Genomic DNA, 13,851 nt, shown 5'->3' with positions numbered 1-13,851 from the left:
GCAAGAGAGTTCCAGAAAAACACTTACTTCTGCTTTATTGACTATGCCAAAGCTTTTGACTGTGTGGATCACAACAAACCGTGGAAAATTCTGAAAGAGAATACCAGACTACCTTATCTGCCTCCTCAGAAATCTGTATGCAGGTCAGGAAGCAACAGTTAGAACTGGACATGGAACAACAGATTGGTTCCAAATAGGAAAAGGAGTACATCAAGGCTGTATACTGTCACCCTGATTATTTAACTTACATGCAGACTGAAAGTGAAAAGTGAAGTCGCTTAGTCGTGTCTGACTCTTTGCGACCCCATGGACTGTAGCCTACCAGGCTTCTCTGTCCATGGGACTTTTCCTGCAAGAGTACTGTAGTGGGGTGCCATTTCCTTCTCCAGGGAATCTTCCCAACCCAGGAAAGAGTACATCATGCAAAATACTGGGTTGATGAAGCACAAGCTGGAATCAAGACTGTCGGGAGAAATATCAATAACCCCAGATATGCAGATGACATCACCCTTATGGCAGAAACTAAAGAGCCTCTTGATGAAAGTGAAAGAGGACAGTGACAAAGCTGGCTTAAAACTCAACCTTCAGAAAACTGAGACTGTGGCATCCAGTCCCACCACTTTAGGGCAAATAGATGGGAAAATAATGGAAACAGTGACAGACTTTTTTGGGGGGGAGGAGGGGCCTCCAAAATCACTGCAGATGCTGACTGCAGCCATGAAATTAAAAGACGCTTGCTCCTTGGAAGAAAAGCTATGACCAACCTGACAGCACATTAAAAAGCAGAGCCATTACTTTGCCAACAAAGGTCCATCTAGTCAAAGCTGTATTTTTTCCAGTGGTCATGTATGGATATGAGAGTTGGACTATGAAGAAAGCTGAGCACAGAAGAACTGATGCTTTTGAACTGTGGTGTTGGAGAAGACTCTTCGGTCCATGGGGTTGCAAAGAATCGGACACAACTGAGGGACTAAACTGCACTGAATACTCTGTATTCCCTTTCCCTGCTTTATATTTCCCTACAGCACTCCTAGTATTTTTTACCTTCCAATGTACTTAACATTGTTTGTCTGCTGCTTGTCTCTCCTTACGAGAGTACAAGCTCCGAGAGGGCAAAGATTTTTCTCCATTTTGTTCACCTGCTACATCCCCAGAGCCTGGCACAGCAGGTATCCAATAAGGCATTGTTAAAAGCACTGAATGTAAGGATTTATAAGCAGAATTCATCTTGAAACTTTAAGAATCTGTACCAAGTCCACTTACATTTGTACACATGTGATATGTGATTAAAAAATCATATGCCTAAAGCAGTACTGTTATACTCTATATGCCTGACCAACATACCTGTTACAAATGATGAATTACAAGGAAAGTAAACAGTTAAAGGAACAGCTACATTTCAGATACCAGAGCCACAGAAAATAGTTCCAGATCCTCAGATTTATGGAATAGCAAATAAAAGATTACAGACTTCCCTCTCCACTGACCAGTGGAGCTACCACTGTGGTACCCTAAACTTTCTACCACCAAAAACTCCTATTCTTTAATCTGAAAGCACCTAACATTTAGAGATTTCTGTCAAGTAGACAACTTTAATACCTAACATGTTCAGCTTTGTTACCCCCTTTTTTAAAAATTATAAATGACTATCAGAACTTCAAATCTATACAAGATAATCAGTTTCCCCACAGAAAGCAAAAATAAAAACAAACCCTGCAAAGCTTCAAGATCTAGACAGTTTAATCTGGCCTAACAATGAATAAATAGATTATCAAAGGTTTTCTGCATTGTAGAAAATATAAGAAAGACTAGTACAATGGCTATGAGTGTGAGTGTATGCTCTAAATCAAGAATGCCTGGGTTGAATCCTGGATCCATCACTTATTAGCTCTCTAACCTTGGGCAAGCTACTCAACCTCTCAGTGCCTCTGTTTTCCCGTCTGTAAAATGGGAATCATAATAATACGTACTTCAAAGAATTATGATGACTGAATGAATTAATGTAAAATGCTTGGAGCAGTACCTGGCACATAATAAGCACTTGATAAAAGTGGGCTAAAAACTACCATCTTCATGGTTCACCCAAGGATTTGAGAAACCACTGCCATACACCAAAACTAGTAATTGCACTTTGCAAATTCTCTGCAACAAATTAATCCTGTATGAAGAAAAAAGGTTTTCCCAGTCCATGTTTATATGACAGTTTCTGTTGCGGACAAAATACCGGATTGTACTGAGATTTGTTTCAAATGGGAGGGGGAGGAAGTAAAGGGGATAGGAGAAAAAAGACCAGCCCTTAAAAGGATTAACTACTGAAGTGGGGTGATCAGTGGGGGGGAGATGTCATTACTTTTCTAATTTTGTTCACATTTAAAGTTCATATCAAAAACAGCTAAAAGGAAATCTTAACAGAATTTTCTGTTCTACAAATGATTCTATTCTCCTATATCCCCCTTTTCTTCAAAAACTCACTTAAATTCTCATACACCTTCTAAAATAGAGCAACCCATTCAATGGTTGGAAGCAAAACATCGTGGAGATATCATGAATACAACATATTCTATTTTTTCCTACTACTTCTTTAGAGAACTTGCTAATTTACTACAGAAAGGCTGGCTCAAATTATCTGCCCCGACTAGGTATACAGTTTTCAGCACCATTCCCAAAACAGTAATTATTTCAAATAGTCAGGACCTTAAGATTAACTACATCATTGCTGTCATCATCATAAATAATCTGAACATATTTCTATATGCTAGGACGTATACTAAAATACATGCATTATCTTCTTAAATCTAGACAACAAGCCTATGAGAGAGAATTCTCTCTACTCACAAATCAGAAATTGGGGCTCACAACTTAAGCACTATGCATAGAATCACCCACGTTATTTATTAACTGATGGAATTACGATTTGAACCTATATCTAAAGTCTGTATTTTTCTACTTTTCCATATTGATTTACATTTTACATTAAAAATGGGAGGGATAAAAAAAATGGGAGGGATGAATGAAACATAGAAATGACAACAGTCATACTGTACATCAAGCCTATCCAAGAGCCACATTTTGAAACTGTAAACAACCATATCTATTATTTCTTTTACTAAATTATCTATGTGGCCTTCTGTTAAATAGAAATTAAAACCATTCAAGTTCTTGATTAACTATTTCACAAAATTATATTGGTAAATATCTATTGATTACTTATTGTGTGCCCAACACTGTTCTAGTTGCTTGGGATACAGCAGCAAAGAAGACACAGCCCTGGTGAAATAACACAGACAGCAAACATACAATAAATAAATAACATAATTTTATAAAATGAAAAATAAAGTGATATGATAGAATTCAACTGAAACCACTTAAAATAAGATCATTATGGAAGACCTTTCTGAGGAAGTAATATCTGAGTTTAGATCTAAAATGATGAGAAGACAGCAACGGAAGCCTGAGAAGCAGTAGGCAGGGCAGATAGTGTAAGAATGTGTAGACCTTTTAACCTGTAGTAAAAGAAGTTTAACTTTTAAGCCTGTTGCAATGGAATGTCACTGGAGGGTTTTAAAGCACAGAAATGACATGGGTTCATGATACAGAAAGATCACTTTTGGAAAATGATAGCAGTGGAAGGGTCAAACAAATTAAAACAAGCCTGAATAAAATTGGTAAAACCCACCAGGGAGTGTGTCTTCAGGAAGACTACTTGCCTTCTCTAATAAATTATTTTCTTTATTTCTATTTATTTTTTTGCCATACCGCGTGGCTTTCAGGATCTCAGTTCCCCAACTGAGGACTGAACCTGAGTCATGGCAGAGAAAGCCCAAAATCCTAACCAAGAGGCCACCAAGAACTCCCAAAATTATTTCCTTTAAAGTGAACTAAAGTCTCTTAATATACATTATGAAATAAAAGATTAAATGAAAATATCTCAGGAAGAGTTATACAGTTACTTAAATTCATGCTGAGGTCTAAATATAAATTACTAAAGAACAAATGCCAAAAGAAGGACAAGCAAAAGTGGCATCAGGAAAATGGACAGAAAGGCTGTGAATCCAAAGACATCTATCCATTGCACAAATTTGCCTAAAGTTGATTTAGAAGCCAAACTCCAAAATGTAACACTACTCTCCCAAATATTTCCCTCAAAAGGTTTTATTTACAATAAGACAGATGACATTCACTAATGTAAACACAAAACAACTACAAATTACCCTTAACCATTTTAGAAAGTGAAGCCCATTTCACCAGGGGAAAAAAATCAGGTTTATAGAAAGCAAAAGCATTTAGCGACCCAAACTATATATAATGCACTTCAAACAAAGTATTGTCTTCCTAGAGCAACCATTCTTTTTCACTCTTAAAATACCAGCAAGGGAAATAAGCTCAGGCACAATGTAAAAAGTAGAGGCAGAAAAGTTCTGGCCCCAGTGTATCTCAACATCGCTGACTAGAAAAGACGTACTGTAATTGTCATATGCAATCCCACAGGCAGGGATAGAGACCAACTTATCCTTGCAAATGAGGTAAGCAAATAGTTAAAGCACCAGAGCCCAAAGGTAGGAAAACGTTTTAAAACAGAAAGAAAAATATGTTTAAGAACAATATGTCCTCAAGCACTGCTTGCTACCACTGGTAGACCAAATACATTAAAGAAAAATCATGAAAACATTCTACAAAATTAAATGTGACCACTGTCATCTGATATGGTGGAGTCAAATCCCAACTCCACCATAAGCTTAGAAGCTTCCTTAATATTTCTGAGCCTTAGTTTCCCCATCAGTAAAGCAATGATTAAAAAATCTACTTAGGGTTAGTTTAAGGTAGAATGAGATACTAGATAAACTGTAAATGACAAAAGGCCTGGGCACATAGTAGATACTTATCATGTGAGTCTTTGATAGTGAGGAGTACTTGAAATTGTATTTTCTAATTTTACCTCTTGGAAAGAAGGTAACTTTGATCTGCTATTGGTAAATACAGGTAATCTCACAAAACGTCTCTCCCAACAATAACTATACACAAGTAGTCTGAAGTTTTGAGGTCTATGATTTTGCAAGTTTTATCCATCCGTTCCCTAAAAAACTAAACACATATCAAAACACTACAGAGGGAGTAGCAAAAGTGGAATAATAATAATAACTGGAGGATGGGTTTCACTGGTGACAGCCATAGACAAGAGGTAACAACAAACATAAAATTCAGAGATACACAGGGATTTAGGGTCAACCATCTCTTCTGAGTAGGAAGCAACAATGACTTCTCCACACTTCCTTCGTCCTAAAGATTTGAAATCTGCAAACAATCCACGCTTCCTGACAATTTAATATTCTTTTCCGCAGTAAAGCAGCAAAGTGAAATAAATTCAGCGAAGTAGACAAAAAAGCAACTCGGGGTGAGGGGGGGAGTAGTATATATTCAAAAACCACACTTCTGATTCCTTGTTTTGGTTACCTAAGAAACCAATTTCTATTCTTTAAAAACGTTATCTGAACTGACTGAAAAGTAGACGGATATGTTTTCCATTTTAAGGTATTAGTGGCAATACGGACTACGGTTGTTTCTGGTGAGTATCAAGCCGCCTGTATTTTACTGCAGCAAACACAGGTCGAGGAAAACCTCTCAGGTGGTCGGTCGCCTGAGCTCTATGTGGCGCTCACGTTACCTCTTCATCTAGGTAAGGTTCTTCTTACTACATATCACAAGTTTTAGGTCAGTGGAAAATAGAATTGTCCAACACATTCCCGCGAAGTAGGTGCATTTACTACTGCTTAACCATAGCAGTACGAGAAATCATTAACACATCAAGGCCTATTAGAAATAAACGGACGCGACAATTTCTGTGAACGTTCAGTAAATACACCACCACCTCACAAGGCTCTGAAATAACATATAAATCTCTACAGAATTGGGCCCAACGGCCCAAGGTCACGCCAAGTCAGTGGCTATAAAATCCAAGAAATGATGAACCTCCTACAGTTCAGACAATCCTGGCTAGAAATAAGTCTGCGTTTGGCAACACTTGGGTTGAAGCTCTAATTTGAACAACCCCAACCGAATGCAGCGGCTCCACAGGGAAACCCTAAACGTTTCGAGCAGTATTTCCTTCCATTCCCCAGTCTTCCCTTCCCTGGCCACCCCCAACACTCACATCTCCGGAGCCACTTCATCCAATGGTAGACGATAGTAGTGTGGTGTTTCTTGTTCTCTATACACCAAGACGACAAGCCTTGAATAGATTCCATGGTGTTAGTTACCGACTGGAATTTTCGATCCAACGAGGACTCCAGAGCCCCTGCCGAAGAGGCCGACGAGGAGGAGGCCTTACTGCCGCCTCCGCCGCCGCCGGCCGCCATCTTCCCGGTTGCACAAGCGCTGCTGCTCCTCTGGCGGCCGCGGCGGCGACGGCGACGGCGGCGGGAGCGGGCAAAACAATCACTGCGAGTGCGTGAAAGCCGCAGGTGGGGAGGGAGGCCAGGGGGTGGGGACGGTGCACGCGCTAGGCTCTTCTGGAGGTAGGACAGGAGGACCAGGTGCTGGGCACGCTGGCGGCTCCTACACGCTGCAAAGAGGGGCTGCGGGTTTCGAAGGTTTATCAGAATTGTTCAAGGGATTGTGTTTAAACCAGTCAGCAATCACGAAGAATTACGCACAAAACAGCTCCTGCAAAGCCTTTCTAAACGTCTGGCCCGGAAATTAAATGGTTTTATACTCTTCGGCTCTCAACGTTTAAGGCCCTTCCCCAACACGCCTCTAAGAGTGGGCGTTAATATCTTAAAGTAAATAGTACCCGACTGCCCCTTCAGTTGCAGAAATCTTTCTCTCTCCTTTAGGTCCACAGAAAAGCCCAAGGCTACCTAGTCAGGAATTTTTTTGCAACGCAATAGCAGCAAAGGGACAGCAACAGTATCGCGCACGCGCTGCTTGGGCCCGCCCCTCGGCTTCCTTCTCAACCTAGAAAGCAGAGGGAGGCGTGATGGCGGGGCAATCTGGCCAATCAAGGGAGAAGACGAAGAAGCGCGCGCAGAAGCCCACAAGCCCCAAGGGCTAAGGAGGCGCTTCGATGAATTGTGCGCCTGCGCGACAGGCCAGCGTGTAGCGGGTTGGGAGGAAAAACGGGGAGGGAAGGGCGAGGGAGTTGCTCGGACTAAAGAGAGGTTGGGGGGAGGGGCTTCACCGCTCCACCCCGCGTTTTGCTTCCTAGCGAGGTGTCTCTCTTGGAGCTGTCCAGCTCACACCACAGGACCGAGAAACTCCCACCGTTCAGCAGCCACTTATTTTCTGGCACTTGCAGCTGCCGCTGCCGGCGCCGCTGCTAACTCCTCGGGACACTGACGCGCGACAAAGTAGATGGCAGCCATCTTGCAGTGCCTCAGAGGGTGCGCATGCGCCAGCTCCGGCAAGCCATTCACTACGCAGACTCCCAGACCAAACAATTTTTTACACTCCCCTTGGACGATACCATTCACAGCTCCTTGACTTTTTGGAATATAGGAAGAGGAAGTAAATGACGTGAAAGGAAAATTTCCCCTGTAGAATTTTCGAGACAAGGAAACAATAAAAGGCAAGATGTGATTCACCTTCGCCAATTATGATACAGTCTCGCAATTGCATAATACATTATAGTTTACAAGACCCTTAGAAATCTATTATATTGATTAGAACAACCTAAATTAACCAGGCCATAGCATCTGCCTATGTAAAACTTCTGGATAGATTTGGAGGCTTCTGTGTTACACTAAGCACATACAATTACTGTGTTTTAATTCTTTCACCTCTCCACAGTAGACTCACATTTACCTGTTTTGTCAAACTCACATTTCATGTGTTAATCCAACAAAAAGTTGTTGAGTGTCTTGTGCCAAGTACAGTTCTAGATGTGGGGCGGTAACAGAGCAAAACAGACAAAAATCCCTTTCCTCTGGGGTTTCTTGGCAGGAGACCATAAAAATATCAAGGAATAATAAGTTCTGCAATGCAGGAGACCGGGGTTCGATTCCTGGATCGATTCCCGGGTCAGGAAGATCCCTGGAGAAGGAAATGGCAACTCATTCCAGTATCCTTGACTGGAGAATCCCATGGACAGAGGGGCCTGGTGGACTACAGTCCATGGGGTCGCAAGAGTCGGACATGACTTAGCAACTAAACCACCACCAATAAGTTCTATCTACACAGGGTAAGAGAGAGAAGGTACTCTGCGTGTGTGTGTGTGTGTGTGTGTGAGAGAGAGAGAGGGTACCGTGTGTGTGTGTGAGAGAGAGACACAGTAGTGTGCGTGTGTGTGTGTGCATGAGAGAGAGAGAGAGGGTACTGTGTGTGTGTGTGTGAGAAAGAGAGAGATAGAGGGTACCGTGTGTGTGTGAGAGAGAGAGAGAGTACTGTGTGTGTGTGTGTGAGAGACAGACGGTAGTGTGTGTGTGTGTGTGTGTGAGAAAGAGAGAGGGTACTGTGTGTGTGTGTGAGAGAGAGAGTACTGTGTGTGTGTGTGAGAGACAAACGGTAGTGTGTGTGTGTGTGTGAGAAAGAGAGGGTACTGTGTGTGTGTGTGTAAGAGAGAGGGTACTGTGTGTATGTGTGTGAGAGAGAGTACTGTGTGTGTGTGTGAGAAAGAGGGTACTGTGTGTGTGTGTGAGAGAGAGAGGGTACCCTGTGTGTGTGTGTGTGAGAGAGAGGGTACCCTGTGTGTGTGTGTGTGTGAGAGAGAGGGTACTGTGTGTGTGTGTGAGAGAGAGAGGGTACCCTGTGTGTGTGTGTGTGTGAGAGAGAGGGTACTGTGTGTGTGTGTGAGAGAGAGAGGGTACCCTGTGTGTGTGAGAGGGTACCCTGTGTGTGTGCGTGTGTGAGAGAGAGGGTACTGTGTGTGTGTGTGAGAGAGAGAGGGTACTGTGTGTGTGTGTGTGAGAGAGAGAGAGGGTACCGTGTGTGTGTGTGTGTGTGTGAGAGAGAGAGGGTACCGTGTGTGTGTGTGTGTGTGTGTGTGATCCTTAAAGGAATGGTGGTTTGGCGATCAAGGACGGCTTTTGGAAGGAAGTGATAATTTGATCTGAATGTTAAGCGCAAGGTAACCAAGCAAATATGGGGGAGGGAAGAGAAAAAAGTGTGCTGGCAGAAGGAACAGCTAGTGCAAAGGACCTAAAACACAAATGTCTTGAAATATTAGAGGAAGAACAAGGAGACCAGTTTGACTAAAGAAGAGGGGACAAATAGTAAAATATGAGATCTGAGAGGTGAAGAGAGAGAATTCATGTGGCCTGGAAGTCCATTCTAAGAACTTTTGCTTTTAATTTTGGGATTTGAAACACTTTTAAGCAGAGCAATTTTCAACAAGAAAGTTACATAGCATTCTTTTTAAAAGATTACATTGGTTGCTATGTTGAAAATAGACTTCAGAGTAACCAGTTAAGGAGACTATTGCAGTAATCCAGACAAGGAAATGATGGTGGCTTCTACTAGGGTGGCAATAAAAAAAAAAAAAAGAGAAGTGGTGTCAGATCCTAGATATAGTTTGAAGGTAGAGTCCAGAGAGGATTGCTCATGAATTTAAGGGGAATATGAAAAGAAAAAGAAAAAAAAGAGGCAAATATGGCACCAAGGTTTTAGACCTGAGCAACTAGAACGGTGTTTCTCAGCTTTTTTCCCATAACTGTTGATCCTAAAGATTTTTCTTAGATATTTGTTCCTATTCCCCCAGCCCCCATGAAATGTTAATGCCATAGATATACTGTATATGTTTATGTACTGTCTATATATCTGTTCTTTATACAAGAATAAGAATGAACTTTGTATTCAATGCAGAATTAAGGATGACTAAAATCTTTAACTTACAAATTAAAATTTTTTGGACTTCGCTGATGGTCCAGTGGTTAATAATCTGTCTGCCAATGCAATGACATGGGTTCAATCCCTAATCAGGGAGAATTCCACATGCCAAGGGGCAACAAAGCCAGTGTGCTACAACGACTAAGCTGGAGCTCTACAGTCAGTGCTCTGCAACAAGAGAAGCCACTACAATGAGAAGCCCTTGGACCACAACTAGAAAGGAGCCCCCCAGACACACACAGCTAGAAAGTCTGAGCACAGCAACAAAGACCCAGAGCAGCCAAAAAAAAAAATAAATTGTTTTAAATGAAAAAAATTTAAACCTAGTAATATATAACAATTTTATAATTATTTACTGAGCAAACTTCAATGTTATTTATGTTTTAATTCATTACACTACATATGTAAATTACCAATATATATAAATACATATAGCAATGTAATCAGTTTTTAAAAAGTCATTCAAAACTTATTTTCCAGTAAAAGTAAAATAATTGAAAAATTAATTTCTTAAAAAATTTTAGTGAACTTTCATTCGACGTGAGAAAATTGCTAGCTGCTAGAGACTCAAATATTGACAGTTTTTCTTCTCAGAATTGACATAGTTAGTGATGAGTTAAATAACTTTTGTAGAATTGAATAATACAATATAAACAATTTTTATTTGCTTCTCAGAGTCCAAATCATGCACAGAAGCACAAAGAATCAAACATAACACTCCTGACAGTAGTAACTGTGTAGGTGCTTCCTTCGCTGTTTCTTAGGAAGCCTGCTACTTCACAGTCAGTAAGCCACAGACTTCAAAATAGGTCTCCAGTCACAGCCATCTGTTCCTCATAGTTTTATAGCAGTGATTTTGCATACATCTTTTGTATCTTCCATGAACTCAGTCATTGCTTCTTGTGTCATAGCCAGGAAAATGAGAGAAATTAAAATAAAGGGTAAGATTTTGTCGGGTAGAGTTCAGTTTTGGAAAGTCACAAAGCACTGCAGTGTCTAAAACTTTCATTCCCTCAAGTTCATAAAAGAAGTCTTGGTAGGAAACATCAATTTAAGAATTGCCAGTATAGAGATGATCTTAAAGTTGCCCAGAAATTGAGTGAGCATAAGTATTAATAAAAGTCCAAGGACTGGCCAATCAGAAGCAAGTTCTGAAGGAGATAGAAAAGCAATGACCAGTGAAGGAGAACCCAGAAAGTAGTATTCTGAAAGCCATGTCATGAAAATCTGTTAAGGAGGGAGTAATTGTGTCAGATGTTGCTGCATAGGTTTCGTGAGAACTGAGATAATCATTGAATCTGGGAAACACACTAGTAATTGGTAGGCTTGACAAGACAAAGGCTATTTCCAGGAAGTGACTGGAGAGGGCTCTGGAAAGAATGGGAGAAGTGGCATTATCATATATAGACAACTCTTTCAAGAAATAAAGTGGGAGCAGAGTAATGGAGCTTCATGAAGCTGGAGGGAAATGTGGGCTCACAGGTCATTTCTTTTTTTCTAAGATGGGAAATAATGTACCTATTCTCAGATGCTATGGCTGATACACTATAGAGATGGGACAATTGCTGAATTGATTTCCTTGAGTAAGTGGGAGAGAATAGATCAAATGTTAAGTCCATAGACAGTTCCTTTCTTGTAACAGGAAGGTAGAGGATCTAGGTAGAAATTCTGGTAGGTTGATAGATTTATTGAGAATGTGCAGAAATTCTCAATTGCTTTCTTTTCTCAGTGAAATATGTGCTGAGGAAGCACACTTTTAAAAAAGAGTGAAGATCTGTTAATTGCCAATTCCAGTGCACCGTTTAGTCTCAATCCTTAACTTTTCTGTTAAATAGTGTAATGGTTTAGAGTAAGACACATAGAACCAGACTGCTCAAATTCAGACTCTGCCACTGTCAGTGGCAATTTACTTGCCAGTGGCCAAAGGTAAATTTCTTTACCTATCTGTGGTGCTATAATTATTAAACAAGCTAATGCATGTAGTGTTCAAAGCAGTGCTGCCTGGCTTAGTAAGGCTTGATGATGATGTTGATGTCAGCTATTTAAATCTTTCTTAAAATTCTTTCCCTTTACTTCTATTATACAGTTTTTAATCAGATCCCACTAAATAAATGGCTCCTTTTTCTGCCCATTGCTAGTTTTTATAACTTGTGATTGCCAACATTCCATTTTTAGCCCTTCTCTCATCTTTCTGCTCATTCTCAAAGGTTAAATTTATCACCTGCATTCACTTACAAAGTTATCCTGGTTATCTTTGGTATCCTAGTTACCTTTGATTTTACCTGTTCCAAGGGCTTCCCTCATAGCTCCGTTGGTAAAGAGTCTGCCTGCAATGCAGGAGATCCCAGTTTGATTCCTGGGTTGGGAAGATCCCCTGGAGAAGGGATAGGCTACCCACTCCAGTGTTCTTGGGCTTCTCTTGTGGGTCAGCCAGTAAAGAATCCGCCCGCAATGCGGGAGACCTGGGTTGGGACAATCCCCCCGAGAAGAGAAAGGCTACCCACCGCAGTATTCTGGCCTGGAGAATTCCATGGACTATGTAGTCCATGGGGTTGCAAAGACAAGACTGAGCAACTTTCACTTTCACCTAGTTATCAAATCCTATAGACTTCTACCTAAAAATGTCTTGCATAAATTCCCTTCTTTCCATCCCCTTGCCTTCTACCTAGTTATCATCACCATTCTAATCAACTATGTCAACAGCATCATGATCAGCTTCCTAGTCTCTCTTCAACTTATATACATTACCAGTATATAATGTCCTAGTTTTCCTCTACTCAATCACAAGCAAAAAACTTGTTTCTATATTGCAGATAACAATCTACCAAGTTAAATAAATGCTCTAGCTTTGAAGACCATTCACGATGGTTCCAATACATCTCCCCAGTATTTTCTCAAATACCTTTCCTCCGTGGTTCTTTGGGCTCCAAACTGTTTTTTCTTAAATGTATCTGTAATTTTCTATTTATAAATTCTGCCTAAAATGGGCTCTTCTATTACCAAAATTCCACCTATCTTTCAAGAACTATCTTGAATTGCTTCTTTTATGTAAACTTCCTTGATCATTCCAACTGAATTTCTCTTTTGAACAGTAGCATTTTCTGCTCTGAATAAAATTATTTTATACTTACCTACAGTAATATTGCATTGAGTAACATGCAAAAGCACCCTAATTGCTAAATAGTGGTGGTGGTGGTCAGTCGCCAAGTCGTGTCCAACTCTTCATGACCCCCATGGACTAATGCACATCAAGCTTCCCTGTCCCTCACCATTTCTTGGAGTTTGCCCAAGTTCATATCCACTGAATAGGTGATGCAATCCAACTATCTCATCCTCTGTCACCCTTTTCTCCTTCTGTCTTCAATCTTTCCCATCATCAGGGTCTTTTCCAATGAGTCAGTGTAAGTTATGACAAAATTCTTACCCCAAAATAATTATTGGCATATGACAATGATACTGCCATTGTTCAAGATATTTCTGGAAATTCACCAAGGTAAGCCACGTACAGGGAGGAAAAATCAATTACTTTATATTTGCATTTTTAAACAATGAAAGTTATTATCTATCTTGACCATATCACTTAATTCTCCTTAACAAATTCCAAATGACTTTTAAAATTCTTACTAGAAGTCTACAGAGGACAAATAACTACCATTAACTATAAAGATATATATTCAAAACAGATTATGAAAGGAATTACTAAAGTCCACAAGGTATTTTAAGTGGTGACAGCATCCCAAGATAGGAACTATTCTGAGATCAGCATTCATCGGAAAAGAACACATCTGTTCTTAACACCTATTTCACAAATGACATAGCGTATGTAGGGACTAAGTTTGGGTTCTAGTGAAATCTGGGTTCAAATTAAACTCTATCACTTATTAGCCATAACCTTGGAGCAAATTACTTACTCTAAGCCTCAGATTTCTCACCTGTAAGATCTACTTTCCTCATAAGTCTGTTCTGATAAAAGAGATAATGCTTACTGAGCAGTGCTCAATATAGGATCAGGAAAACCGAAAAAACAACATCCTG

The 13,851-nt window shown here is 40.4% G+C and overlaps 1 protein-coding gene across 6 annotated transcripts in view; it reads right to left on the bottom strand.

Annotated features, from left to right (window-relative positions):
- Positions 1 to 7,371, bottom strand: part of RPRD2 (regulation of nuclear pre-mRNA domain containing 2) — a 96,972-nt gene extending 89,601 nt beyond the window's left edge. For all 6 annotated transcript variants that reach the window (XM_069574246.1, XM_069574254.1, XM_069574258.1 and 3 more), the window contains exon 1: positions 6,149 to 7,371. In XM_069574246.1, the coding sequence (XP_069430347.1) occupies positions 6,149 to 6,353 (205 nt within the window). In that variant the 5' untranslated portion in view covers positions 6,354 to 7,371. The remainder of the gene's footprint in view (positions 1 to 6,148) is intronic.
- Positions 7,372 to 13,851: the final 6,480 nt, after the last annotated feature.

Source organism: Ovis canadensis, chromosome 1 (genome assembly GCF_042477335.2).
Source record: "Ovis canadensis isolate MfBH-ARS-UI-01 breed Bighorn chromosome 1, ARS-UI_OviCan_v2, whole genome shotgun sequence".
NCBI lineage: Eukaryota > Metazoa > Chordata > Mammalia > Artiodactyla > Bovidae > Ovis > Ovis canadensis.
Note: the sequence above shows the minus strand (reverse complement) of the source record. Positions and strands in the feature narration are given on the sequence as shown.